The following is a 27,320-nucleotide window of genomic DNA, read 5'->3' on the forward strand; positions in this document are numbered from 1 at the left end:
TTAAAGGAGAAACGAGAATTGATCGTCCCCCGGCCGTTCTCCAGCCTCACAAAGTTGAATATCACCACCACTGAATTTGGAATATCTACGGCGACTGATTACTTTAAAAAGTAGGTTACTGGCATCGATAAAGAATGAAATTGGTCTTTGGCTATGTCACAAGTACGACCAAATCGAATTTGCAACACATTTTGCATTTTGTGTAATATTCTTTTCTATAGAAAGAAATGGATAATCTGCCACTGATCTGATGCCGCCCGTTTCTCTCTATTTCAAAGCTTGAAAATACTCCCTTTTCTGTCTTGTTGCAAAATTGACGCCGGTGGGCCACCTCCCAACAAATGCGCCCGACTTTTACTTTTATCAATTTTATTAACACCCGGACAAATCGGCGAACAGATCAGACATTTCACAACAGTACAAAATGTAACACAGTAGTAGGCCATCACTAAAACAGAGCATCACTAGTATATCAGCAAATTGGCTCGTGCTATTGGTGAGTCCTTCTCGGCCTATTATTTTTCGGGTATTTAATTTCAAAGAAAATCAACTGACCACCAATACCACCATGACCGACCCTGCAGCCACCCGGTGCATGCCACATCCCCACCCTTTTACCGAAACGAACCCCAGAATCAGTTACCCTAAATCTAGAGCAAACTGGGAGAGGAGCTGTTATCGGGAAGTTAAATGTCCAGGTTACAGGACCTTCTTCCACGATAATGTGAAACATTTCTGAAATTGGGATGGGGGAACCGGTGGCAAAGGGCGGGAAATATTGTTTTTATGGGATTACATTTTCCAGGTACATTGGGAGCAACGTTGTGATACTGAAATATTACTATTTGGCACCTGCCGAGTTACGTGGACCTACCAGTTACCACTAACCCTGGCCCTGGAATGAGCAAAGTCAGTGAGAAATATCTGGCAGGAACTCGCAGCAGGTGAAGCGTGAAAATATTCCCAAAGGAAACGGTCCAATTATTGATTCACGTTACTGAAATTATCGCGTTGCTCAAAGCCTCATTTTCGTAGAAGATCAACGAGGATCGCAACCAGATCCCTTTTCCTGACTGTAACACTCCGCTGGATTCCAATTTATCAGGTTTTTAAAGTTTCCAGTCTGTTGGCGTCAACGCAGGTTAATAAAATTAAGTTATGTTTCAAAATTGGGATTTCCTTCAAAACCGCATGATTGAAACTGGAAAACTGCTGCAAATTTTCCAAATAAATCATTTCACTGAAATTAATCTATCTTACCGTTGGTGACTTATTAACTCCAAGATCTAAATCTAAATCATGAAACCACAAGCAAAATATTGCTGAATTACATTCTTTTGAATTGGTGTTTTCAATAGAAATTAATTCTATGGATCAAGGATCATTCGCTGAAATCGAAACTCCATAATATGTGATTAATTTATATCAATGTATTGTAAATAAACTTATATAATTAATAAATAGAGTTAGTTAAATGCCCACCTGCTCAGGCAGCAGAATGTCGGCCCGCCGCAATTTGCACACGAATAAGGCGCGGAATGTCATCCATTTAACCCACATATCTGTCTAATCCCATCGCAGCTGACGAGTTTCTGGAAATATTTCCCAGGGTCACTGAGAGAATCAGAAACGGACAAAGCCTCATTGTGCAGAGACGTGAATTGATAAATGGTGATTTACTTTCTCCCATTTCTCTTTTTCAGACAGAGCGGAGCTGGGGATTTGTAAACGGTCACCATTGACACTGGGGAGATTTCAATAAGAATTGAAAGAATTAACAAAGCAAACATGCTTTATTAACTACTGATGGATTCTGTGCGACTGATTGGAATGTGCCAAATCACTCCAAGATAATGCCCCCTTTCCAGGTTTCGGCAGAGCAGAATAGAGATACACTTACCCAGTGAAACTTGCAGAATGAGCACGAACATCCCCAAGCGCTGCATTTCACGGCGACTGTATTCGAGGATCCTGATGAGCATCTGATCAATGGATCTGCGGAGAAACTGTGCCTCTGCTCCGTGAGAAGTGCATGCAGCGCTCATCAGGCAGCTACTGTATGTATTCAGCGGAAATCTGTTTTCCTTTCTCAGCGGCAGAGAACTGCAATCGATATTATTACCAATTTAGGCAAAGCAACGTCCAAAACGTGAGAGTGGGAGGGGTTTTATGACCTCGAAATTATCCGACAGGTAATCAGGATTCGAATTTAGAAATTATCAGGGGGTTGGATTTAATAAAGCTCAATTTCATTAATGCGTCCAATTTTCTTCGTTTTATTTACAGTTACTTAAATAACCAGCAGCCACATATGACGAAAGGTTAAAACAGTTGTTTCTACGCAGTGCTAGATCTCTTTGCCCGGCGAGCGGAATGGCGGAACGTCACGCTGAGGATCTACAATGCGTCCTAGTCCACAGCCCTGTAAGGTACAAAACTTGATGAGATCGTCTAACTGATAGACAGCGAGATGGACAAACAGACAGAGAGATAGACAGACCGATAAGCAGACCGACAGATAGATACGTACATAGACAGTTAGATAGATAGATAGATAGATAGATAGATAGATAGATAGATAGATAGATAGATAGATAGATAGATAGATAGATAGATAGATAGATAGATAGATAGATAGATAGATAGATAGATAGATAGATAGATAGTTAGATAGATAGATAGATAGATAGATAGATAGATAGATAGATAGATAGATAGATAGATAGATAGATAGATAGATAGATAGATAGATAGATAGATAGATAGATAGATAGATAGATAGATAGATAGATAGATAGATAGATAGATAGATAGATAGATAGATAGATAGATAGATAGATAGATAGATAGGACAGACTGCTGACGGAGAAATTCTGAGGGATTAATATAAAAGAGCTAGATATTTGAAGGTAGAATTCGTTAATATACACTGTAGGCGTGTGTTCACTTCCTCAGATCAGTCTGCTTTTGTATTTATCTCTCACATTGATTAGTTTCTCTACTCTTTCAATCGGAGTATCTCTCCATACAAAATTGTAGAATTTATGTTAATAATAAATATTAAATATAATATAATAATATCATAATAATAAACGCCTTAATAACCTTCGTAAAATGCTTTCAAAGTACAGCATGCCAGATTCAGAATTTGAAGTCATTTTTGAAAACAGGTATCAGTAAAAGTGATAATTAATCTTTCAGATTGCCGACCAAGTAAGATGCTCGCACGTGTCTTTTAAATAAGGAAACTTGTCGTCTTTGCCTTGTCTGAATTTTTTTGAATATTCATTAGGCCAGCATTTATTAGCGACCCCGAATTGCCCTTGCTCAGGGGGTATTTAAGTCTCAAGCACATTGGTGTGGGTCGGGAGTCATATGTAGGACAGCGGCTTTCCATCCCTAAAGGGCATGTATCAACTCCAGATGGGTTTTCACGACCATCGACAATGGTTTCTTGGTCTCCTTTTTAATTCCAGATTTTTATTGCATTCAAATGCAACAATTTGTAGGATTCAAAACCGGATCACCGGTTATCACCGGTCATTATATGACCAGCGACAATACCGCTACACTATTGCCTCCTCGAATTAAGTTTGATTCCTTAAGTTTGACTCCTCCAGGCCCACACCAAAGCGATTGATTCCTACATTCCCTCTGAAGAAGTGTGGCGCTAATTCAAAGCACCGAGGAATCGTCAACAATGCTTTGGAATTGTTGCTGGCACAAGATTGCCACAGCGAACGATTCCGGCCGCGAAACTGCAAAGGCCCGATTAGCATCAGAATAAGGGCAGAACACTGCGGATGCTGGAATTATGAAACAGTTACAAAAAGTGCTGGAAAAACTCAGCAGGTCTGACAGCATCTTTGGAGAGAATGACAGATTTAACGTTTGGAGCTCCCATGACTCCACGTTCTGAAGAAGAGTCATTCGGACTCCAAACATTAACTTTGTCTTTCTCTCCACAGATGCTGTCAGACCTGCTGAGTTTTTCCAGCAATTTTTGCTTTTGTTGGCATCAGAATAGCAAGTTACAAATGCGTCAGAGATGTTAGCAGGCAGCTCGCCGATGAAAAAAAAATAAATTGAATTTCCGGATCCATACTTGCTGGGAATGGCACAAAATAGATTTTGGAGGAACGGGGCCAACGATTGGGAGGGGGGAATTCGACCTGGAGAGGGCGTCGGTGGAGGTGGATGCCGTATCGGATAGAGAATGAGCATTGGAAAAGAACGGGCCATGCTTTTAATGTGAAGTTGAAACAGTTTACCTGCACTTCAAGGCTCGACAGTCAGTTGAATAAATGTCTTAAAATCGACTTTCTAAATTCGCCTCGCAGTAGCCAGTGTAACAAGCCTAAACGCCGCGGGTACACTTGTTGTTACTGAACACAGCCAGCCAGATTTACCCAATATTGTATAGGAGGTCTCAAACAGGCGTTAATCCCCTTAGTCGTACATGCAAAAGTCTAAAAGCTCTTTCCGGTGCGGACCCAGGACAGGCCATTTGATTCGTACAGCAGTTGACGGACTGAAAGCTCAGAATGTGCGCCCGCAAGGGACACGCTATTTTGGATGTTTTTGAACTTTTCCCTCGGAATGCGCCTCATTGAGTTCTTAGTCTGTCTCTGTCAGCATTATCTCACTCTCTCCATAACAGAATTTATTGGTTTGTTTCCACCAGTCTCTGCATTTTTAATGTCGATGTCCTAGTTTCTCTCCAGAGCCTATATCTCTCCCTCTGTCTGTCCTTCACTGATGCCAGTTCTTTCTGCATCTCAACCTGTCTCTCGCTCTCTAACTCACTTAATTTTCCTTTGGTTATTTATAGTTCTCTGCTGTCCTGTTGGTTCATTATGCCTTTGTTTTATTTACTTGTTGCTTGAGAAAGTAGACCAGTGCCTGGCGAAACAAATAACTAGGACTATAGAGAGATTTTTAAACTAAATAGGGAGAGGGGATGTGGGGATGGTTCTGGACTTGGGATACGTAGACTTACAAGGCAAAATAATATGGCGTCATTGTAGGGAAGCTACGTAAGCAATGAAACCCAAAGTGCGATAGGAATGGACAGAGTGAGCAAACATAAAAAAAACAGCAAAGAGGGTCAAAGGGGAAAAAATTGTAAAAATACAAAATTAATGGCTCCTTACTTAAACGTACGCACTATTCGGAACAAAGTAAATGCATTAACGGCCCAAATACAGCCTAATGGGTATGATCTCAAAGCCAATACGGAGACATGGTTACAAGGAGGACAACGCTGGGAACAAAATATCTAGGGGTATGTTAAATTTTGAAAGGACTGGCCGGAAGGAATGGGCGGTCGGGTAGCTTTGTTAGTACAAGATGCAGTAAGTATGATAGCAATAAGTGATTTTGGATTGGAAGATGTAGAATCCATAAGGGTGGAGGTAATAAATAAAAAGGGGACGAAGACACTGGTAGGAGTAACTTATAGGTCCCCTTACAGTAGCTATACTGCCAGAGAGAGAATACAGAGGAGATGACGGGGGCATGTAAGAAAGGCATTACATTAATCGTAAGTGACTTAAATCTTCATGTAAATTGGAAAAATCAAATTGACAGGGGTAACCACGAGCAAGAATTCATAGAGCGTATTGGGCCAGTTCCCGAGAACAATATGGCGTGGATAAAACCAGAGATCAGCCTATTTTTGGCCTGGCAATATGTAATGAGGCTGGTTTAATAAATGACCTCAAAGTGAAAGGTCCTCGAGGAAGCAATGGCCCAAACATGGTCGAATTTAGCATTCAGTTTAAGACTGAGAAACCTAGGGCGGGAACAACAGTACTAAACTCAAGTAAGGGTATTTACAACGGAATGAGGGGAGACTTGGCTGCAGTTGACTGGGAAAGGAGTTTAGCAGAAAAGACGCTTGATGAAAAATTGCAGACGTTTAAGGAAATAGATCATGGCTAACAACAAAGATATATCCCAGTGAGGAAGAATGATTTGAGGAAGGGGGTAAATCAGCCATCGTTAATCAAGGAAGTTAAGGATAACATCAAACTTAGAGAAAAATCATACGACGTGGCAAAGTTTAGTGCCAAGCCAGAGAATTGGGAAAGTTTTAAAAACCAACAAAAGGTGACCAAAAAACAAAGAGGGAGAAAGTAAACTTTCAGCTTAAACTAGCAAGTAACATAAAATTGGAAAGTAAGAATTACTTTGAAGATGTAAAAATGAAGAGGGAGAGACCAAATTGAAAATAGGCTCCTTAGAAGTTGAGGTTGTGGAGATAATAATGGGGCACCAGGACAGAGCAGAGGAGTTGAATAAATACTTTGCATCAGACTTCGCGGTAGAAGACAGCAATGGCGTTTCAAAAATAGTAATTAATCAAGGGGTAAAAGGAGGTGGGGGAGGAAATAACTTAAATAACTATCACTAGAGAAGACGTACCAGGGAAGCTAATGGAGCTAAAGGCTGATGAGTCCCCTGGACCTGATGGGTTGCATCCTAGGATATTAAAGGAAGTGGCTACAGAGAAATTGGATGCACTGGTGGTAAACTTCCAGTAGTTCTTAGATTCTGGAAAAGTCCCACGGGATTGAAAACTGCCAACGTAACACCCTTATTCAAAAAGGGAGGAAGACAAAAAACAGGTACCTATAAGACAGTTTGCTTAACATCCCATATTGGGAAAATATAGGAGTCTGTTATAAAATATGTAAAAGCAGAGCATTTAGAAATTCATATTATAACCAAGCAGGGGCAGCATGGCTTCATGAAGGGAAAATCATGTCCAACAACTTTATTAGAATTCTTTGAGGAGGTTACAAGCAGGACAGATAAAGGGGAACCCGTAGATGTAATATATTAGAATTTCCAAAAGGCATTCAATAAGGTACCGCACATGAGGATACTTAAAAGATAAGAGCCCATGGTGTTGGGGCAGTATATTAGCATAGATAGAGAATTGGCTAACTAATAGAAGACAGATTTGGGATATGGGAGAAATTTTCAGGATGGCAAACTGTAACTCGTGGAGTGCCACAGGAATTTGTGTAGGGGCCTCAATTATTTACAATATATGTTAATGACTCAGATGTGGGAAGTGAACGTTTAAAGTTAACACAAAAAAATTGTGGGAAGGCAAGCCATGAGGTGACACAATGAGTCCACAGACAAATATAGATGAGTTGAGTGAGTGGGAAAAAACTTGGAAGATGGAATACAATGTGGGAAAATGTGACATTATGTACTTTGGCAGGTGGAATAGAGGATTTGAATAATATTTAAATGCAGAAAAGACTGCAAAAAGCTGCAGCACAGAGGGGTTTGGCATGAATTCGTGCATGAATCACAAAAGAGTTCGCATACAAGTTCAGCAGGTTATAGAGAAGGAAGATTGAATGTTAGCCTTTATTTCAAAAGGAATAGCGTATAAAAATAGGGAAGTCTTGCTAAAGCTATATGAAGCACTACTTAGACCACACCTGAAATACTGTGAACAGGTTTGGTCCTCTCATATAAGGGAATATACTGACGTAGGAGGCAGTTCATAAGAACATAAGACGTAGGAGCATAAGTAGGCCATTCCGCCCATCGATCTGCTCTGCCATTCAGTGAGATCATGGCTGATCTGATATTCCTCAACTCCACTTTCCTGCCTTGTCTCCATGACCCTTCATTCAGAGTGACACAGAGAAGGTTCACTAGGTTGATTCCGGGGGTGGAGGGATTTTCTTATGAGGGGAGGTTGAGTCAGTTGGATCTGTACTCATTGGAGGTTGAAGAATGAGAAGCGACCTTATTAAAACATATTATGATTCTTCGGGGGCATGACAGGGTGGATGTTGGAAAGTTGTTTCCCCTTGTGCGAGAGTCAATGACCAGAGGGCATAATCTCAGAGTAATCTGTCGGCCATTTAAGACAGTGACGAGCAGGAATTTCTTCTCTCAGAGGGCAGTGGATCTGTGTAATTCTTTGCCGCAGAGGGCTGTAGAGGCTGGATCGTTAAGCATATTCAAGACTGAGATAGACACATTTTTTAATTAGTAGGGGAATCAACGGTTATGTGGAGAAGGCAGGAAAGTGGAGTCGAGGATTATGAGATCAGCCATGATCACACTGAATGACGGAGCAGACACGTTGGGCCGAATGGCCTGCTTCTGGTCCTACGTCTTATGGTCTTATGTAAATTAAGCTTCACTGCGACATTCCCAGCAATTTAAAAAAAAAATCACACAATGATACAGTACAGAAGGAGCGTATTCAGCCCTTTTTGCCCCTGCTGACTCTATTGCAGATAAATACTTTATCTCAGTTACCCGTAGCCTGCAATTATTTCCCTTTAAACATTTAACTGATTTCCGTTTGAGTAATACGACTGAATAACCTGTCAGGCAGTACATCCCACATCACAAGAACTCGCTGTGTAAACTATATTTCCACAAGTTACATCTGATTCTTTGCCAATGGTCTTAGAGCTATGTTCACAGCCCTTCCGCCACTGAAACATTTTCTCCTTATTTTCTCGATCAAAACCACTCATGATTTCGTATACGTCAATAATACTTTCTCTGTTCGAAGGAGGATAATGCATTTAAACTAGCCTCTCCACCTAACTGAAGCCCTAGGTACCATTCTAGTAAATGCCATATGTACCTGCTCCAGGGCTTTGATATCCATTTTAAATTTTATTGCCCAGATTTCAGCATCATAATCCATCCGAGGCCTATCCAGCGTCTTAAATTGCTGTAACATAAATCCTTTGCTTTATTCTCTGTCCATTTATTAATAAAGCCATTGACCCCATATGCCTCTCCTCAGCTGGTCCTGTGATGAAAATGTATGCATATATTTGCAGGCCTCACCTTGTGGACCTGCAGAATTGTTCCATTTGGTTCACCTCGCCCCTCCGTATTCTTCCGATCATATCAGAAATTTATGTGGTAAAATTAACCTTTTCACCAGTCTGTCGATGCGCTCATGAAATCTGTTCCTGCCCTCCTTAATGTTCAATAGACTGTCGAATTTTGTTCCACCTGCACGCTCTGTTATTTTATCGAAGAGATCGAGCAAATTAATCAAGGCTGATTTACATTTTTAAAAGTTCGCGCTGTTGTTCATTTGTTAGCCAATACATATCTAAATGTCGATTTAATCTTTCAAAGTTTAGTGCCTACACAGGGTTCCCACAATCGGCGTCAGGCCGGCTGCCCTGTAATTGTCAGTTTTATCCTCCTCACCGTTTGTGACGGGTGGGTGCGGTGTGATGGGATGCGAGGGAGAGGAGTTTGCGGAGTGTGGGGCATTTGCAATCCTTCAGTCGTCTGCTAGTAATCCCATTTTGGAGCATTTAAATCCATATTTGCCTCGATAGGCAAGGAAACATTCAGATCATGATTTTTCAGAGATATTTCCAGCAAAGAAGGAGACTTTTCAGCCATTAGACCATAAGACCATAAGACATAGGAGCAGAAATTAGGCCATTCGGCCCATCGAGTCTGCTCCGCCATTCAATCATGGCTGATAAGTTTCTCAACCCCATTCTCCCGCCTTCTCCCCGTAGCCTTTGATCCCCCTACCAATCAAGAACCTATCTATCTCGCTCTTAACTACATTCAATGACCTGTCCTCCACAGCCTTCTGTAGCAATGAATTCCATAGATTCACCACTCTCTGGCTAAAGAAGTTTCTCCTCATCTCTGTTCTAAAAGGTCTTCCCTTTACTCTGAGGCTTTGCCCTCGGGTCTTAGTCTCTCCTACTAATGGAAACATCTTCCCCACGTCCACTCTATCCAGGCCTTTCAGTATTCTGTAAGTTTCAATCAGGTACCCCCTCATCCTTCTAAATTCCATCGAGTATAGGCCCAGAGTCCTCAAACATTCTTCATATGTTAAGCCTTTTATTCCTGGGATCATTCTCGTGAACCTCTTTTGGAACATCTCCAGGGCCAGCACATCCTTCCTGAGATACGGGGCCCAGAATTGCTCACAATATTCTAAATGTGGTCTGACCAGAGCCTTATAAAGCCTCAGCAGCACATCCCTGCTTTTATATTCTAGTCCTCTCGAAATAAATACCAACATTGCATTTGCCTTCCTAACTACCGACTCAACCTGCAAGTTAACCTTAAGAGAATCCTGGACTAGGACTCCCAAGTCCCTTTGCATTCCAGATTTCTGAATTCTCTCCCCATTTAGAAAATAGTCTATGCCTCTATTCTTCCTACCAAAGTGCATGACATCACACTTCCCCACGTTGTATTCCATCTGCCACTTCTTTGCCCATTCTCCTAACCTGTCCAAATCCTTCTGCAGCCTCCCCGCCTCCTCAATACTACCTGTCCCTCCATCTACCTTTGTATCATCTGCAAACTTAGCCAGGATGCCCTCAGTTCCTTCATCTAGATCATTAATCTCTAAAGCAAAAAGTTGTGGTCCCAACACTGACCCATGCAGAACTCCACTAGTCACCGGCCGCCATCCTGAAAAGGACCCACTTATCCCCAATCTCTGCCTCCAGCCAGACAGCCAATCTTCTATCCATGCTAGTACCTTGCCTCTAACTCCATGGGCTCTTATCTTACTGAGCCACCTCCTGTGTGGCATCTTGTCAAAGGCCTTCTGGAAGTCCAATTAGATAACATCCATTGGCTCTCCTTTGTCTAACCTACTTGTTACCTCCTCAAAGAATTCTAACAGATTTGTCAGGCATGACCTCCCCTTGATGAAAGCATGCTGACTTTGGCCGATTTTACCATGCACTTACAAGTATCCTGAAATCTCATTCTTAATAATGGACTCTAAAATCTTACCAACGACCGAGGTCAGGCTAATTGGCCTGTAATTTCCCGTCCTTTACCTCACTCCCTTCTTGAACAGGTGGGTTACATTAGCGATTTTCCAGTCCTCTGGGACCCTCCCTGGCTCCAGTGACTGATGAAAGATCGCCACTAACGCCTCCACTATCTCTTCAGCTATCTCCTTCAGAAATCTGGGGTGTAATCCATATGGTCCAGGTGATTTATCAATCCTTCAGACCTTTCAGTTTTCCTAGCACCTTCTCCTTGGTACTGGCCACCATACTCACCTCTGCTCCCCGACTCTCTTGAACTTTGGGGATATCACTCGTGTCTTCTGTGAAGACTGACGCAAAGTACCAATTCAGTTCCTCCGCCATTTCTTTTTTTCCCCCGCTACTACTTCTCCAGCATCATTTTCCAACGGCCCAATGTCGACTTTTGACTCTCTCTTACCCTATATATATCTAAAAAATCTCTTGCAATCTTCTTTTATATTACTGGCTAGTTTACCCTCATATTTAATCTTTTCCCTCCTTATTTCTTTTTTAGTTGTCCTCTGTTGGTCTTTGTAGGCTTCCAAATCCCCTGGTTTCCCACTACTCTTCACCGCATTGTATGCTTTCTGTTTAGCTTTTATGCTGTCCCTGACTTCCCTTGTCAGCCATGGTTGCCTCGTCCCCCCTTTAGTATGCTTCTTCTTCCCAGGGATGAATTTTTGCTGTGTCTCCCAAATTACTCCCAGAAACTCCTGCCATTGCTGTTCCACTGTCCTTCCTGCTAGGCTCATCTCCCAGTCAATTCTGGCCAACTCCTCCCTCATGCCTCTGTAGTTGCCTTTGTTCAACTATAATACCGTTACATCTGATTCCAGCTTTTTCCTCTCAAATTGCAGGGTAAATTTTATCATATTATGGTCACTTCCTCCTAAGGGTTCCTTCACCTTAAGCTCCCTTATCAAATCTGCCTCATTACACATCACTAAATCGAGAATTGCCTGTTCCCTAGTTGGTTCCACTACAAGCTGCTCCAAAAAGCCATCTCGTAGACATTCCACAAGTTCCTTTTCTGGGGATCCACTACCAACCTGATTTTCCCCGTCTACTTGCATGTTGAAATCCCCCATGATCACTGTAACCTTACCTTTCTTACACACCTTTTCGATCTTCTGGTGTATCTTGTGCCCCACATCCTGACTACTGTTCGGAGGCCTGTACATAACTCCCATTATGGTTTTTTTTACCTTTGCTGTTCATCAACTTTACCCACACAGATTCTACATCACCTGACCCTACATCATTTCTTGCTATCGATTTAATTTTATTTCTTACCAACAAAGCAACCCCACCCCCTCTGCCAACCTGCCTATCTTTTCGATAGGATGTATATCCTTGGATATTTAGCTCCCAGTCCTGATCCCCTTGCAGCCATGTCTCCGTAATGCCCACCACATCATACCTGCCAATTTCAATCTGCGCCGCAAGCTCATTTATCTTATTTCGTATACTGCGTGCATTCAGATACAACACCTTCAGTCCTGTATTTCCCGTCCTCTTTCTCATTTTCCCATCTTTCCATGTACCCCCCACCCGACCCTACCCCCCTTGGAGAAATTCAGTCAGTCCCAGATACCCGCTCGATCCCCGTCACCATGCGCGTTTATTTCCTTCAAGTGACCACCCTACATCCCTTTGAATTTATTAATTGTTTCTGCTTCCACCACCTTGATGATCAGCGAGTTCCCATTCATTGCAACTCGCTGCCTCAAAAAAGTGTTTTTTTCTCACATTCCCCTACACATCTTGCCAAATATACTTAATTGATGTCCTCTAGTCCTGTTACTATCATTCAATGGCACAATCATGCTCACCGCTATGAAATTGCCCGTCAATGTCATTTGCTTCAAGCAGAAACATCCCAAACTTTTCAACCTAACCTTGTAACTAAAAACTTCCATTCCTGGAACCATACTGGTAACTCTCCTCTGAACAATCTCACGGGCCTTCGCATCTTTTCCAAATTGTGGTGACCAAAACTAGACTAATCAGAGTATTATAAAGACCCAACATAACTTCCCTGCTTTTGTGTTCAAAAACTCTATTCATGGAGTCCAGGATCCCATGTGCTTGGCTAACCACGCTCTCAATATGACCTGTATCCTTCAAATATCGATACACATGGACTCCCTGGTCCCTTGTCCTTGCTCACTCATTAGAATTGAGGCAAGCCTACATTGTCTGCCCATCCCTTCCACTAAAATGCAACAGCTCGCTCTGCTCTCTAATAAATTTCATCTGCCAGTTTTTCATTCATTCTGCTAGCAAATCTATGCGCTGTTTCAGGCGATCCATATCTCTGTCACAGTGTGGCACTCCTCCCAGTTTGGCATCATCGAGAAATTTTCAATCTTTATCATATTCCATGACCCAAGTAATTTATTTTGAGCAAAGGATGAGTGGTCCGACAACCAACAGTTGCTTTCCTACTTGTTTAAAATGTATGTTTTTTTTAATGTCACTCGTGTCCCTGATATATGTTTTCTTATTATTTGTTTATGGTCAGTGCTTGCAAGACCAGCATTTATTGCTCATCCCTATTTACTTTTCAAATAGTGACGTACAGTCTCTCTACTCCTTGTGGTTTAGACATACGGACCGACCTGTTCGGAAAGGCGTTCCAGGGTTTTGGCCCAGTGACAATAAACGAGCGGCGATGTACTTACAAGTCAGAATGATGTAAAAATTCGCGCGGTGGGGTGGGGGGTGGGGGGGGGTGGTTGGGGGTCGGGGGGTGGTGGGGGGGTGGGGAGCGGGGGATGGGGCGAGGTGTGGGGAGGAAATTGAACGTAATGACCTCGTTATTCTAGTTGACCGATGTCCTGCTGAATATGCCTTGGGGAGTTGCTTGGAGTACTGATGTCAAAGGCAAGTCATTCTCAGCTCTGGAATTTAGTTGGTTTATCATGTTTAAACAAGGCTGCAAATTGTGGAGCCGGGTGGTGCTGCTGGATACCGAACGTAGCATTGATGAGTACATTTCTGGTAAGTAACTTCCGCTTGAATGCCCTTTCGGCGAAACCTTCCATCTCTTTGCTGATCATTGATCATTCAGAATAAACTAATGAGGCAGTAATACATCGGATGGGATTTGCAATGTTTTTATGTGTGCACGTCAGTGTCTGCCTTGCGTGCGTGTGTGTGCAAACTGGACTTACCTAGGTAATTTACCACATCTCTGGGTAAATGCTAATGTTGTAGCTGTGCTGCAATAGCTTGGCTAGTGGCGCAGCTACTTCTGGCGCAAATGTCTTCGACACTGCAACCGGATGATATCAGCCCCAATTATTTTTTGCTTTGTTAGCCTCAAAGCTATTTTCATTTTACCTCTTTGGCACGCTTATTCCCTTTTTGTTACTTTCTGTATTAAGTTAGTTCTCCAGTGCCTTAACAACATTAGGATTTCCATGAGATTGTTATTTTTTCTGCCTCATTTTAATCTCTATATCTTCAGCCGAGTTGTAGATGTATTTTCTTTCCCCTTGGTGAAAATTTGTCAGAATGCGTAAGAACTAACTTTCGTGTCAAGGCCTCTCGTTGTTCTGTAGTAATTTCCCCACCTTTATTTAATTAAATGGAACTGGGCCTGGCACCTTCTCAACTCACTATAGTAAGGCCTCTTCCTGTTAAATGTTTAAATGCTTGATTCAATCTTGTCTTCCCCATAACTATTCTAATTCTGACAGTACTGAGATCACTGTTCTCAAAATGCACTGCAAATCAATCATGCTCCACTCATTAGGCCCTTGATCCCTTACCCCTTCCTTTCTCCTTGTGCTGGAAAGACACCGAACAAGAAGGTTCTCGAGTACACATTCCAGGAATTCCACCTCTCCTTTGCCCTTTACACTGTTACTGTTCCAGACTGAATTCGGAATATAGAAGTTCCTCCATTGCTAATACCACTTTCTAGTTTCTTCACTTGTATTCTAGCTAGCTGCAATGTTGCTCCTCTGTCTCCTCCCCCCTATTTGGTAGCCTATGCAGCTTATCCCAGTAGCGTAAGAGCACCTATTTTGTTACTTAATCCGACACAATTAGACTGCATTTTTGTTTCCCCAACGAAATCACCCCTATCCTTTGACAGAATGGATATTTCATCAATATTGCCACACTAACTTCCTTTTTATTTCTATTTTTCATGAATACATTGCGTACAGGAATATTAAGTTCCAGACCTCGCCTCTTTGAAACAGGCTCTGATATAGCCAGTCTATAATCACCCAAATGGCCAATTGTACTTATATGTTGCCCATCTTATCGTCCAAGGCCCATGAATTTAAATACGTTCACTCCAAGCATCCTTAGATCGCTTTATGCTTGAATCCTTTCGAATTCCTCCTATGTATGAAGTATTCCACAACTGTGTCATTACCCTCCCCAAATCCACTGTCCATCTGCTTTCCCCTCTTTAATATTTCACCCTATTGCCCACACATCTGGTTAATTAGTTTAAAGTGTTTCCGTTCAGCCAGGACATTAGTCTCACTATTGTTCAGGCATTACCGACCACCTCGAATAGGTCAGTCCTGCTCCAGATATGGATCCAGAACCTCGGAGCACTTCTAAAACACTTATGGAGCCGCCTGTTAACATATTTTACCTGAGTATTCTGTTGCACCCTAGTGCGTGGAGCTATGAACAATTTAGAGGCTGCAGCCTTTGATGTCCTGCTCTGTTTTTTTTTTCACTTTCCTCCTAGTTTAAGACATTTTGCTGTAAGTCGTCCATATTTTCCCTTTCTATGTCATCTTGTCTCAAATGGTTTACCGCTTCTGATTATTCTACATCCAGCACCCAAAGGCACACCTTCGGAGGAATACCCCACTGCCTGCCTCTTCCAATCATCCTGAAGGACCAGACACTTGAGATCCACCTGAACCCTTTGGAGCTGCTAGGTGGCCACTTCCTGGAACACGTGGCAATGACTTAAACCGCCCTTAAAGTTCAAAAACCCTGAGTTTTAGTGTGAGCAAGCAGAGGCACCCCCGGATTTGTGGCAATCCAGGCCAGCAGAGAGTCCAGGAGGTCCCGCATTATATAAAACTGACAAGAAACGGACCTCAACCCTCCAATTATTTTGCTTAAATTTACCGTGAGTTCGAATTGATTACTCCGATTGCTCATATGTTTAGAAGTTTGTGTTTTACTCTTGGTTCTTTTTTCACAGCTGCGGTTATAAACACAGCTGTGAACCTGGAAATTCCCGTTCGTGTATGGGTAGTGTTTGCGACCATTACCAAATGAGCTGAACTGTTTGTCTAACTGCAGCTACGAGCAACTGCTTATCTGAACATCAGTGGTTGAAGACTGACGCGCAATCGAACACTGCCATCTTTCTGAAGCGATGCCTGCAACAGTATAACAAGGTCTAGTGAGCAGATGCTGGCTGCAGAGCAGTGGGCTGAATTACAGTGCAAAGTGTTATCTGATTTATGTCTAGGATTTCAATAACAGCGCAACGAAAAAAAAATTAAATCTCCGCAGCAAAACCTCAAGCAGTCTAATTTCACATGAAAGAAGGTCGAAAAATATAAACAACATTTAATTCTGTCTCTTCCTTTTAGCAAACGATGCTCCTGTTTATACAAAACAGCCCATGTATATAGGGCCCTAAAGATAGTGAAAGAACCAATGGCGCTTAAGGTCCCTTTCAAAGAATTGACAGCGCGCTAAATAAGGAGAGACTGGAATTTATTTAGGCTGGAATAAGAGCACAGTGCAGAAAGGAGATGTCGGTAATTCAGTCCTGAAGGGCATAACTGTGTCAGGTGGTGAAGGGATCAAGGGGGAAAGGCATGCTTGACTTCGTCCTCACCAATCTGCCTGTCACAGATACATTTGTTCACGGCAGCATTGGTAGGAAAGACCACCGCACACCATTGTGGACACATGGTCCCTTCATCATGTTGAGGAAACCCTCCATCATTTTGTGTGGCGCTACCAACGTGCCAAATGCCACAAATTTCGAGTAGATCTAGAACTCAAATCTGGGCATCCATGAGAAGCTCTGGGCCATTGCATCCGGCCACAATCTGTACCATCATGATCCGGCATATCCTCCATTCTAACATTACGAGCAGACCAATGGGTCAAGCCTGGTTCAATGAAGACTGCAGGAGGGCATGTCAGAAGCAGCACCTGGCATAGCTAAAATGAGATGCCAACCTGGAGATTCTACAGTGCATGCCATTAAACGGTAGCAGCAAGTGTTAAACAGAGCTAAACACCACATTCCCTATTGGTCAGATATGATTCTGCAGTCTTGCCGCATTCAGTCGTAATTGTTGGTGGGCAATTAGATAACTAGCTGGAGGAGAAGGCTTCACAATTGCCTGCATCCTCAATGATGGGGAGCCCAGCACAACAGTACAAAAGTTACAAAAGCTACAGTCTTCAGCCAGAGGTGCACAGTGGATGATCCATGTCGGCATCCTCCTGAGGTCCCCAGCATCACTGGTGCCAGGATTCAGCCTATTCGATTCGCTCCATGTTAAGTCAAGAAGTGCTGAAAGGCACGGGATACTGTAAAAGATTTCTGCTAAAAGCTAAAAAAAAACATTCTGGGAATACTACCAAGTACTGGCCACGTCAGTAATCAAGATGTTCCAGCACAGCAAAAGCACTGGCATCTACCTGGTACTGTGCATCAGTTTTTAAAAAGTGCAGGACAAAGTCCTCAAACTAAACAGTGCAAGCAAGGGGTCAAGTGTTATACGATGTGATAAATAAAAGTGATAAAACAAAGCAAGAGAATTGATACTCAGAGCGTGGCAGAAAGGAAAAAAAGCATACAAACGTAGTGCGTCAGCAGATAGAGCCAGAGATTGAAAATAAATATTTTAATTAAGGCAGTGAAAGGCTCATTATATGAATGCACGTAGTATTCATGGCAAAACCGATGAATTAACAGATGAAACAGAAATAAAGATGCTTGTGCTGATAGTCATTACAGAGACATGGCTGCAAATGACAAAGACTGGGATCTGAATATTCAAAGACCCATGTTATTTCGGAAGGTCAAGAAGCTAGGAAAATGTAGAGGGGTAACATAACATGAGTGCAATAGATAGAGGTTACATTGTTTCTAAAGATTGGGATGTAGAATCATTTTGGAAAGGGATAGGGAATAGTAAATATAGGAAGTCAATTGTGGGAGGAGCTTAACGGTATCTCTAACAATAACTAAGCTATAGGAGAACATATAGGGGTCGACGATGGATGGAAAATGAGATTGGCAAAGGCAGCTTGAAGATGAGTTAATAGGATGTTTCCTGGAAAATGTCTTCGAGCACCACGTGCTAGAGCCAACCAGAGATCAGGCTATTCAAGATTGGCACGACAGGACTAATTAATGATCTCATAGCAAAGGTTCCATAGGCAGCAGTTATCACAACACGCTTGAATTTCGTGTTCAGTTTGTGGGAAAGAAGAATCAGTCTAAGGCTAGTGTTTTTAACTGAGAAAAGGGCAATCATAAGGGTATGAAGACAGAGCTAAAGTGGACTGGGAAATTAGATTAAGGGATAAATCAGTAGCGAAGCAGTGGCAGGCATTGAAGGAAATATTTAGTAACACTCAGAAAATATACATTGCAGCGGGAGAGAAAGAGTCTAGGTGAGGATGTATCATCCGTGGCTAACTCACTGACTCACTCACTTTCCCAGAATCGCTTTATCCAATACAGGGTCGCCGGGTGTCAAAACCTGCCCCGTCAGACGATAGGCTCCACGCGGGCTACACCCAGGACGAGACGACAGTTCATCACAGCCATAGCTGAGCAAATAAGGTAAAAATAGTATCAAATTGAAAGAAAACGCGTACAATTACGCGAAAATAAGAGCGAGTTTAGAAGACTGAACAGAATATAAAAAGCAGCGAAGCATGACTAAAAAATAATAGTAAGGAGGAAGAAATTAGATTACGAGAGAAAGTTAGATTTCCATATAAAAACAAGTAATACCAGTTTCTACCATTAATTAAAAAGGAAAAGAGAAAATAAAGTGAACGATGGTCCACTGCATATTCAGTCTGGAGAATTAATAATGGAAAATAAGCCAATGGCAGATGAATTGAACAGATGTTTTGCATCTGTCTTCACTGTAGATGATACGAGTAACATCCCATGAATAAGTGTACATCCGGGGGTGAAAGGAAGGGAGGAGCATGTAACATTTACAATCACCAGGGAAAGAGTGCTGAGGAAATTATTAGAACAGAAAGCTTTCAGGTACCCAGGTCTTGATGGGCTTCATTCTAAGGTTTTAAAATAAGTAGCTGCTGAGATCGTAGGTGCATTGGTTTTAATGTTCCAAAATTCTCAAGAATATGGAAAGGTTCCATAACATTGCAAAACATCGAATGCTGCTGCTCCATTCAAGATCGGAGGGTGACAGAAAACAGGAAACCACAGGCCCATTAGTTTAGCACCAGCCACAAGGGAAATACTGAAATCGATTATTAAAGAGGTTTGAATGGGCAACGTCGAAAATCTGAATGCAATCAGGCAGCGTTAAAATGGCTTTGTGAGAGGAAAATCGTGTTTGGCTAATTTATTAGAGTGCTTTGAAGAAACAACATGGTTAAAAGGACAGTTGCAGATATGGTGTCCTTAGATTTCTAGAAGGCAATCTACTTGGATTAACGGGTGCAAATGTTTGGTTGCTAAATTTCCTGATAACGCAAATTTAGGTATGGAAACAAGTTGTTAAGAGGGAATAAGGAGTCTGCACAGGGGTATAGATAGATTAACTGAGTGGGCAAACATTCCGCAAATGTAGTATAATGTGGAAAAAAGTGAACGTGCCAACTTTCACAGGAAGATTAAAAAATAAAAATATGATTTAATTGGGGAGAAATTGCAGAAGTCAGAGGAACAGAGTGGTGTGGGTGTCTTGGTACATGAACCACAAAGTGTTGGTACACAGGTGCAGAAATTGATTATGAAGGCGAATGAATGTTCACATTTAATGCAAGGGGCAATAGAACATATAAGTAAGGGTGTTTCGCTGCAGTGGAACAGGTTATTTTTGAGACTAGATCTAATGTACTGCGTACAGTTTTGGTCTCCTTATTTAAGAAATGACATAATTAATTGAAATTGAAGCAGTGCAGAGAACTGCATCTGATTCTTGGAATTATGTTTTTAATTCATTCATGGAATGTGGGCATCCTTGGCTAGGTCAGCATTTATTGCCCATCCCGATTTTCCCTTGTTCAGAGGGCATTATAGACTCAACCACATTGCTCTGGGTCTGCATTCACACGTAGGCCAAACCAGGTAAGGGCAGCAGATTTCCTTCCCTGAAGGACACCAGGGCGCCAGGTGGGTTTTTACAACAATCGACAACAGTTTCATGGCCATCCTTAGAATTTTAGTTCCAGCTTTTATTTTTATTGAATTCAAATTCCACCATCTGGTGTGGCGGGATTTGAACCTGGGTCGCCAGAGCACTACCCTAGCTTTCTGGATTACTAATATAGCGACAATCCAGCGCTATTGCCTCCCCTAATTAGGGTGTTTCCCAGGAACAAAGGTTGGATGTATATACATTGGAGGTTAGAAGAATGAGAGATGATCTGATTGAAACATGTAAAATCCTGCTGACTCTTGCCAGGGTGGATGCTGAGAGGGTTTTCCCCTTGAGTTGGAGACTAGAACTAGGAGACACCTTTTAAAACTTAGGGGTCTTCCGTTTAAGATTGAGATGAAGAGAATTCTTACTCTCATATGTTCGAGAGCCTGTGGAACTCTCTTCCCCAGAGAGTGGTGGAAGCAGAGTCATTGAATATGCTTAAGGCAGAGATAGATAGATCCTTGATTGTCAAAGGAATCAAGGGGTAGGAAGGAAAGTGGAGTTGAGGCTACAACCAGGTCCTCCATGACCGTACTAATTGGTGGATCTCGAGGGACCGAATGGCCTGCCTCTGCTCCTAATTCATTTATTCGTCTGTTCATATGAATAGGACCTGGCCAACCATCGCCCCATCAGCCTACTCCTGATCATCAGAAAAGCATTAACAAGTGTCGTCAACAGTGCGATTAAGTGGCATTTACACAATAATAACCTGCTCACTGACACTGAGGACTGAATAATACGGTCGCACACTAACAGCGGGTTCCACACCCAAAAGTCGTCACTGCAGTTACTGCATGGCGGATTACAGGCCATCATCCGCCCAATGAATGCTGGGGGGCGGGGCTTGCGGTCTCTGAGGTTGCAGACCGTGACCAGAACAAGATAGCAGCCGGCACTTTGAAGGACTCCCCGATAGGGGACATTAACAAGTGCCCATCAGGCGATCAATCGAGTGCAGCTACTATACATAATGATTATCAGTGCATTGATCAGTCTGGCCATGGAAGTCAATTGAAACTTTGATTAAAATAAAAGCAAGATAATGTGGAAGTTGGAAAACTGAAGGGAGGTAGAAATACAGTGGTTTGTATACTTTTGAAGAGATGGGGTGGAGCAGGTGGACAAGGTCAGGGATAGGTGGAAGCTTAGGAGGGTTTTGATAAAGATGCATTGGGCACAAGAAAAAGGGATTGGCAATGATAGTGTTAAAGACTAAGGGATAGACATAGTGTTAATGGCTTGGATGGAGTGGATTTCTTGAAATGTGTACAGGAGAACATTTTAGGTCAATATGTACAGGGTCCAACAAGGGACGGTGCATTGCTGGACATAATTCTTGGCAATGGAGCCGGACAGGCGGCTGAGGTGGTGGTGGGCGAGCATTTTAGTGATTGCGACCACAACATGGTACAGGTTAAGTTTGTTATGGACAAGGAAATTGACAAGGTGCAAAAAAATGTTTTCGGTTGAGGGAGAGTAGATTTTAATAAAATAAGGGAGGATCTGGCCAAGGTAGACTTGGAACAGTTACTTGTGGGGAAACCTACAGAGGAACAGTGGGGGGTATTCAAAAAGGAAATGAGGAGGATACAGTCTCAACATGTTCCCTCTAGGGCGATAGGAAGGAGTAACAAGCCCAGACAACCATGGATGACCAGAGATATTCAGGTTACGATGAGAAGGAAAAGACAAGCTTTTAGCAGGTACAAGGGAAGCAAATCAGCAGAGGCATTAGTGGCGCACAGACAGTGCAGGGTGGAGCTTAAGAAAGCAATTAGGAGAGCAAAGTGGGGATATGAGAAAGCTCTGGCTAGTAAAAGAAGGGAAAATCCCAAGATATTCTTTAAGTATATCAATGGGAAGAGGATAACCAGGGAAAGATAGGGCCCATAAGGGACCAAGGGGGAAATCTATGGGTGGAGCCAGAAGACATCGCTATAGTGTTGAATGAATACTTCAAGTCCGTCTTCAGCCAAGAAAATGAGGATGAAGACATCGAATTCGGGGAGAGAGACTGCGAGGATCTAAAGCAAATTGATATAGGGAGTGAAAAGGATGTGTTGACTGGCTTAAAAGTGGACAAATCTCCAGGTCCGGATGATTTGTGTCCCAGACTACATAGGGACGCAAGGGAGGAGATCGCAGGGGCTCTGACCCAAAAGTTAAATTCCTCTCTAGCCATGAGGGAGGTGCCAGAGGACTGGAGAACAGCTAATGTGGTTCCGCTATTTAAGAAGGGTTGTAGCGATAAGCCAGGGAACTACAGGCCAGTGAGTCTCACGTCAATGGTAGGGAAACTATTGGAGAAATTTCTGAAGGAGGGTGTCTATCTCCACTTAGAGAGGCATGGTCTGATCAGGGATAGTCAACATGGCTTTTTCAGAGGGAGGTCATGCCTAACAAATTTGAGGTGACCAGGTGTGTAGATGAGGGTAGTGCAGTTGATGTTAGTGGGGTGGTGTAAAAGGCATATGGGACACTTGCCTTTATCAATGGAGGCATAGATTACAAAAGTAGGGAGGCCATGTTGGAGTTGTATAGCGCCTTGGTGAGGCCACAGCTGCAGTACTGAGTGCAGTTCTGGCCGCCACATTATAGGACTGATGTGATTGCACTGGAGAGGGTGCAGAGGAGATTCACCAAGAGGGTGGTGACGGTCTCGAATGCACTGCCTTTGAGGGTGGTGGAGGCGGGTTGCCTTACATCCTTCAAAAAGTGCCTGGATGTGCACTCAGCACGTCATAACATTCAAGGCTATGGACCAAGTGCTGGTAAATGGGATTAGGTGGGTAGGTCATATGTTTCTCAGGTTTCGGTGCAGACTCGATTGGCCAAAGGGCCTCTTCTGCACTGTGATTCCGTGATTCTGTGAGGTGCGAATAACGGCATAAAGGTCAGATAGCAGAATGTTCATAAAGCAGAACAAGGGTCAGTGCTCCCTGAAAGCAAAGCATGAGACCATGGCACAGACTGGCCTTGTGGGGGGCAGGGTTTGGGTAAAAATATCGAAATGGAGGATAGAGCTCATGGTCTGAAGTTGCTGAACTCAGCGTTGATTTCCGAAGCCTGTAAAGAGTCTAATTAGAAGATGAGGTGCTGTTCCTCCAGTTTCTCAATGCAAACTGAACTTTCGCAAACTAGACTGACCTTCCATTTTGCTGCACTTGGCCCACTACCTCTCTGCAACAGTGCACAACTCATTCCATTTTTACGTCTCATCAACTCTGAAAAGGAGTCATATGGGCTCGCTACTTTAATTATGTTTCTCTCTGCACAATTTTGCCAAGCCTGTTGAGTGTTTTCAGAAATTTTTGTTTTCATTTTACATTTTACATTGTAGGTGATCCCTGCCAACCATGGTAATCTTCATAGTTGACTGAGGATTATAAAAAATCAACAAGTCTCCCACCTGTTGGCATTGAATGTAAGATCGTATGCTTGGCAGGAGTGAGGGCCTCGGCACCTGCTGGTCATAGCAGGCGGGACCGCATTGTCGGTGGGCACTTTGCCTCCAGATTCTGTGACGAGTGGCTGCACGCTCTAACTTAGGCACTGAGTGCCCAATGTGACATGCTCATGCCACAGGATGACAAGGGCTACTCCACCAGGAACAGAAGGCCTGGACGGAGGTGGCTGCCCCGGTGAGTGGGCTGATATTTTGTGCCGCACATGGATCAAGTTCTGGAAACAGATCAATGACCGTCTGTGCTCTGCAAGGGTGAGTATCAGGAAATGTTTATAGATGTCTTGGAGTGTGACTATTCTTCATGACACTCAGGGCTGTGCGATGCAGGGTGCCAAATGCAGATTTTCTTTCTCTTGGATATCATTCCTAAAATATTCCCTATCACCTGGGACAAGCTGACTGGTCTGTATTTGCTGGATCACACTTGCAGCACTTTTTGAACAAGGTTGTACTGTTTGCAATGCTCCTGATCTTTGGCACCACCCCTCAATCAATTTGAATTTAAAAATGAAGGCCAGGTTCTGTGCAATTTCCACTCTTACTTTCCTCACTAAATTCAAATGTATCTCGTCAAGCCCTGGTGGCTAATCTATTTTAAGCACAGCCACCCTGCCTAATACCATCTCTTCATCAATTCATAATCGATTGCGAATTGCTTCAGCTACTTTGTCATTCCCCATGGCTTTGGCAATTTCGAGTCACTTGTGAAAGACAGATGCAAAGTAGCATTTAGTACCTCAGCAATGCCCTCTACCATCATGCATAAAACTTGGTGTGGTCCCTAATCTGCTGTACTCAACCTCTTTCCAACTTTTTATTATTTAAATGCCCGTGGAAGGCATTTAGATTCCCTTTTATGTTAGCTCATTATCTCCTCACATACTCCTTCCTAGCTTTTCGTATTTATTTTTTCACTTTCGCTCTGAACATCTCATATTCAGCCTGGTGCTCACTTAAATTACCAACCTGACATCTAATATAGGCACACGTTTTTCATATTTATATGGCTGTCTATCAGTTTCGTCCAGCAGGGGACCCTGGAGTTGTTGTCCTTTATTTCCCCCTCGTTGGAATGTACCTGCAATGTTGCTGAACCATCTTCTCTTTAATAGCCGGCCATTTTCCCATTAGAGCTCTGCCTGCCAAATATTGGCTAGATTTTACCTGCTTTCACGCAATTTAAATTCACCCTCCTACAATAAATTAGTTTTTACCCTGGCTTACTCCTTGTAGTTTTCCATAGCCAATCTCAAACATGGGACATTATGATCACTGTCTGCTAAATGGTCTTGAACTGAAATTTTAATCCTCTCGACGCACTTCATTCTCCAAAATCAAAGGCGCATCATTCATTTACTCGTTGTAGAGAAATGTTTTGATCCAGAAAATTGTCCTGAATACACTTCCCTGTCCTTCCACTGTTTCTAGTCCATATTGGATTGTCGAATTATAGATAAACTATTAGTTTTCCACTGCTGTAATTTCCTTGCAAATGTCTCACTATATATCTTTTCCAATAGATGATGGAAAATAGTCGTGCAATGGAACCTGTATTGGTTTTTAGCTCGAACCAAATCGATTATGTCTTTGGCCACTCTCGGAAATCCTTTCTCTAGCATTGTAATACAATCTTTAATCAATATTGTCACTCCTTCTCCTTTCTTACTCCCCTATCTTTCCCAAACACATGGTATCAAATAATACGTAGTACACAGTTCTTCCTTTCTTTGAGTTAGGTCTCCGGTATTGCAATCGCACCTCAACCTGCAGATCCACAACATAATTAGCACACTCCATGCATTCACATGCATGCACAGTGACCTCCTGGCATTCCCTCCTATTCCGATCACACTAAATGCCTTACTATTCCTTCCACTAGTGCTTTCTTCCTCTCCCAATTCTTTGTGCCCCTCTTTCATCTTCATTACCATTACAGACTGGTTTGACTCCACTCCAGCCCAGTTAATTTAACGCGCATCCAGCACCAGCAATGCAACACAAAGTTTAGAGTTTAGGGCTTTCGCTTTATTCTTTTCCAAATCCGTTTCCATCTCTTATCAAATGCCATAGGTTCACATTGTTGAGGTTCCATCACTTGCAGAAAAAGACCCTCCTGCTCAAGTCCTCTCTCTAGCTCCATCCCTCCAGCCACGCATTTATCTTCTTGAAATTCCCATTTCTATAAGCAGTAGAGCACGTGACACTTAGTAATCCGGATATTTTTGCCTCTGATGCTTTGCTTGCTAGTTTATTTCTAAATTTCATAAAATCTGCCTCGACGGCCACATGCTTCTTCCTAGCTATGGCATTGGTACTGATATCGATCACGACCTCTGTCTAATTACCATCCCAATCTGAGCAATCTGCAGGCATTTAGTGAGGTTCTTTAACCAGGCACCAGGGAAGCAACACACAATCATATCATCCTTCCACTTCAGAAGAATTGTCATATTTTACTCGAGGCGTTAACTCTGTTTACTTCTGATCAGCTGTTGCCAGACCTACTGAGTGTTTCCAGCATAGCCTACTTTTATTTCAGGTTTCCAGCATCCACAGTGTTTTGTTTTAATTTTGGGCAATTCATTGCATTCACGTTTATGGCCGGTCATCCGCGATTAGCTGAGCCAAATGTAGTGCTGTAGAATTCGGCCTGGCCGCAATCTCAAGAGAAACCTGTAAAGTTCTCCTTGGGGGGATTAGGGGGTGGGGTGGGGGGGGGGGGGGGGGGGGGCGGTGCGGTGGTGGCGCTGGTGGAGTGGGACACCTCAAGAAAATTACTCTCCATGAAACTCTCAACCTCGCAGATGCACGGTAGTGCCATCAGCTGTTGCTGAAGCTGCAGAACCCTGAGCTCATGCTCCATCAGTTGAAGCAACTTCCTGCACATGTGGTTCTCCAGTGCACAAGAATTATTCTAGATTTCCAGCATGGAAAAGGATGTGCACACCACAGGTCTGTGATGCGCTGCCATGCGTGGTGTTTTTAGATGATTAACTGACTTAACAAAAAGGAGCGAAAGTCATAAATAAATAAGCAATCATCAGACTGAAAAAATAAAAACAAAATTATGCGGATGCTGGAAATCGGAAAAAAACAAAAACAGAAAATGCTGCAAAGAACTCTGCCGGTCTGGCAGCATCTGTGGAAAGAGAAGCAGAGTTATCGTTTCGAGACCGTATGACACTTCTTCAAAGCCATTAAATAATTGGGAAAGTAACTTTGAATTATTATTAATCATGGTTTGCATTTTTAAAAATTTACTTTTGCTTTCCTCCCATTATGTTAAAAAGCATTTATTAGTAATAAAAAGAGAGTTCAAATAATCAGTAATTCAAATCCTCAATCAAAGATCATCAATTCCACTCTCAACATTTACATTCTAACGCGAATGATTGGATAGTGATTATGAAATTGCTTCCGACTTTGAACGCCCACTATGGGGCACTGAAGTCTATTATAGCACCCTTTCAGGAACCAGTTTGGTTCAGAGCTACTACGCTTGTGGCTGGATCATATATTCTTAGATTGTGAAGGCAGCCCAGGAATCTAGCACATGAACTTCACTCACACTATCGTGCACTAAGCAGTACTTTTTCATCTGTACGTTGTGAAGACTATTGCATAATGCGTTCAAAAATAGTCACGTCTGACTATTTAATAACA

At 42.6% G+C, this 27,320-nt stretch overlaps 1 protein-coding gene across 1 annotated transcript in view; it reads right to left on the reverse strand.

The window, feature by feature from the left end:
- The window catches only part of LOC144694113 (scavenger receptor cysteine-rich type 1 protein M130-like), a 123,967-nt gene that overhangs the window by 38,325 nt on the left and 58,322 nt on the right, over positions 1-27,320 (reverse strand). Inside the window, exons 12-14 of the mRNA XM_078564471.1 lie at positions 25,324-25,421; positions 18,492-18,608; positions 1,901-2,103 (exon numbers count right to left, since the gene is read on the reverse strand). Of these exons, the coding sequence (XP_078420597.1) occupies positions 1,901-2,103; positions 18,492-18,608; positions 25,324-25,421 (418 nt within the window). The remainder of the gene's footprint in view (positions 1-1,900; positions 2,104-18,491; positions 18,609-25,323; positions 25,422-27,320) is intronic.

This window comes from Cetorhinus maximus, chromosome 19 (genome assembly GCF_964194155.1).
Source record: "Cetorhinus maximus chromosome 19, sCetMax3.hap1.1, whole genome shotgun sequence".
Classification (NCBI taxonomy): domain Eukaryota; kingdom Metazoa; phylum Chordata; class Chondrichthyes; order Lamniformes; family Cetorhinidae; genus Cetorhinus; species Cetorhinus maximus.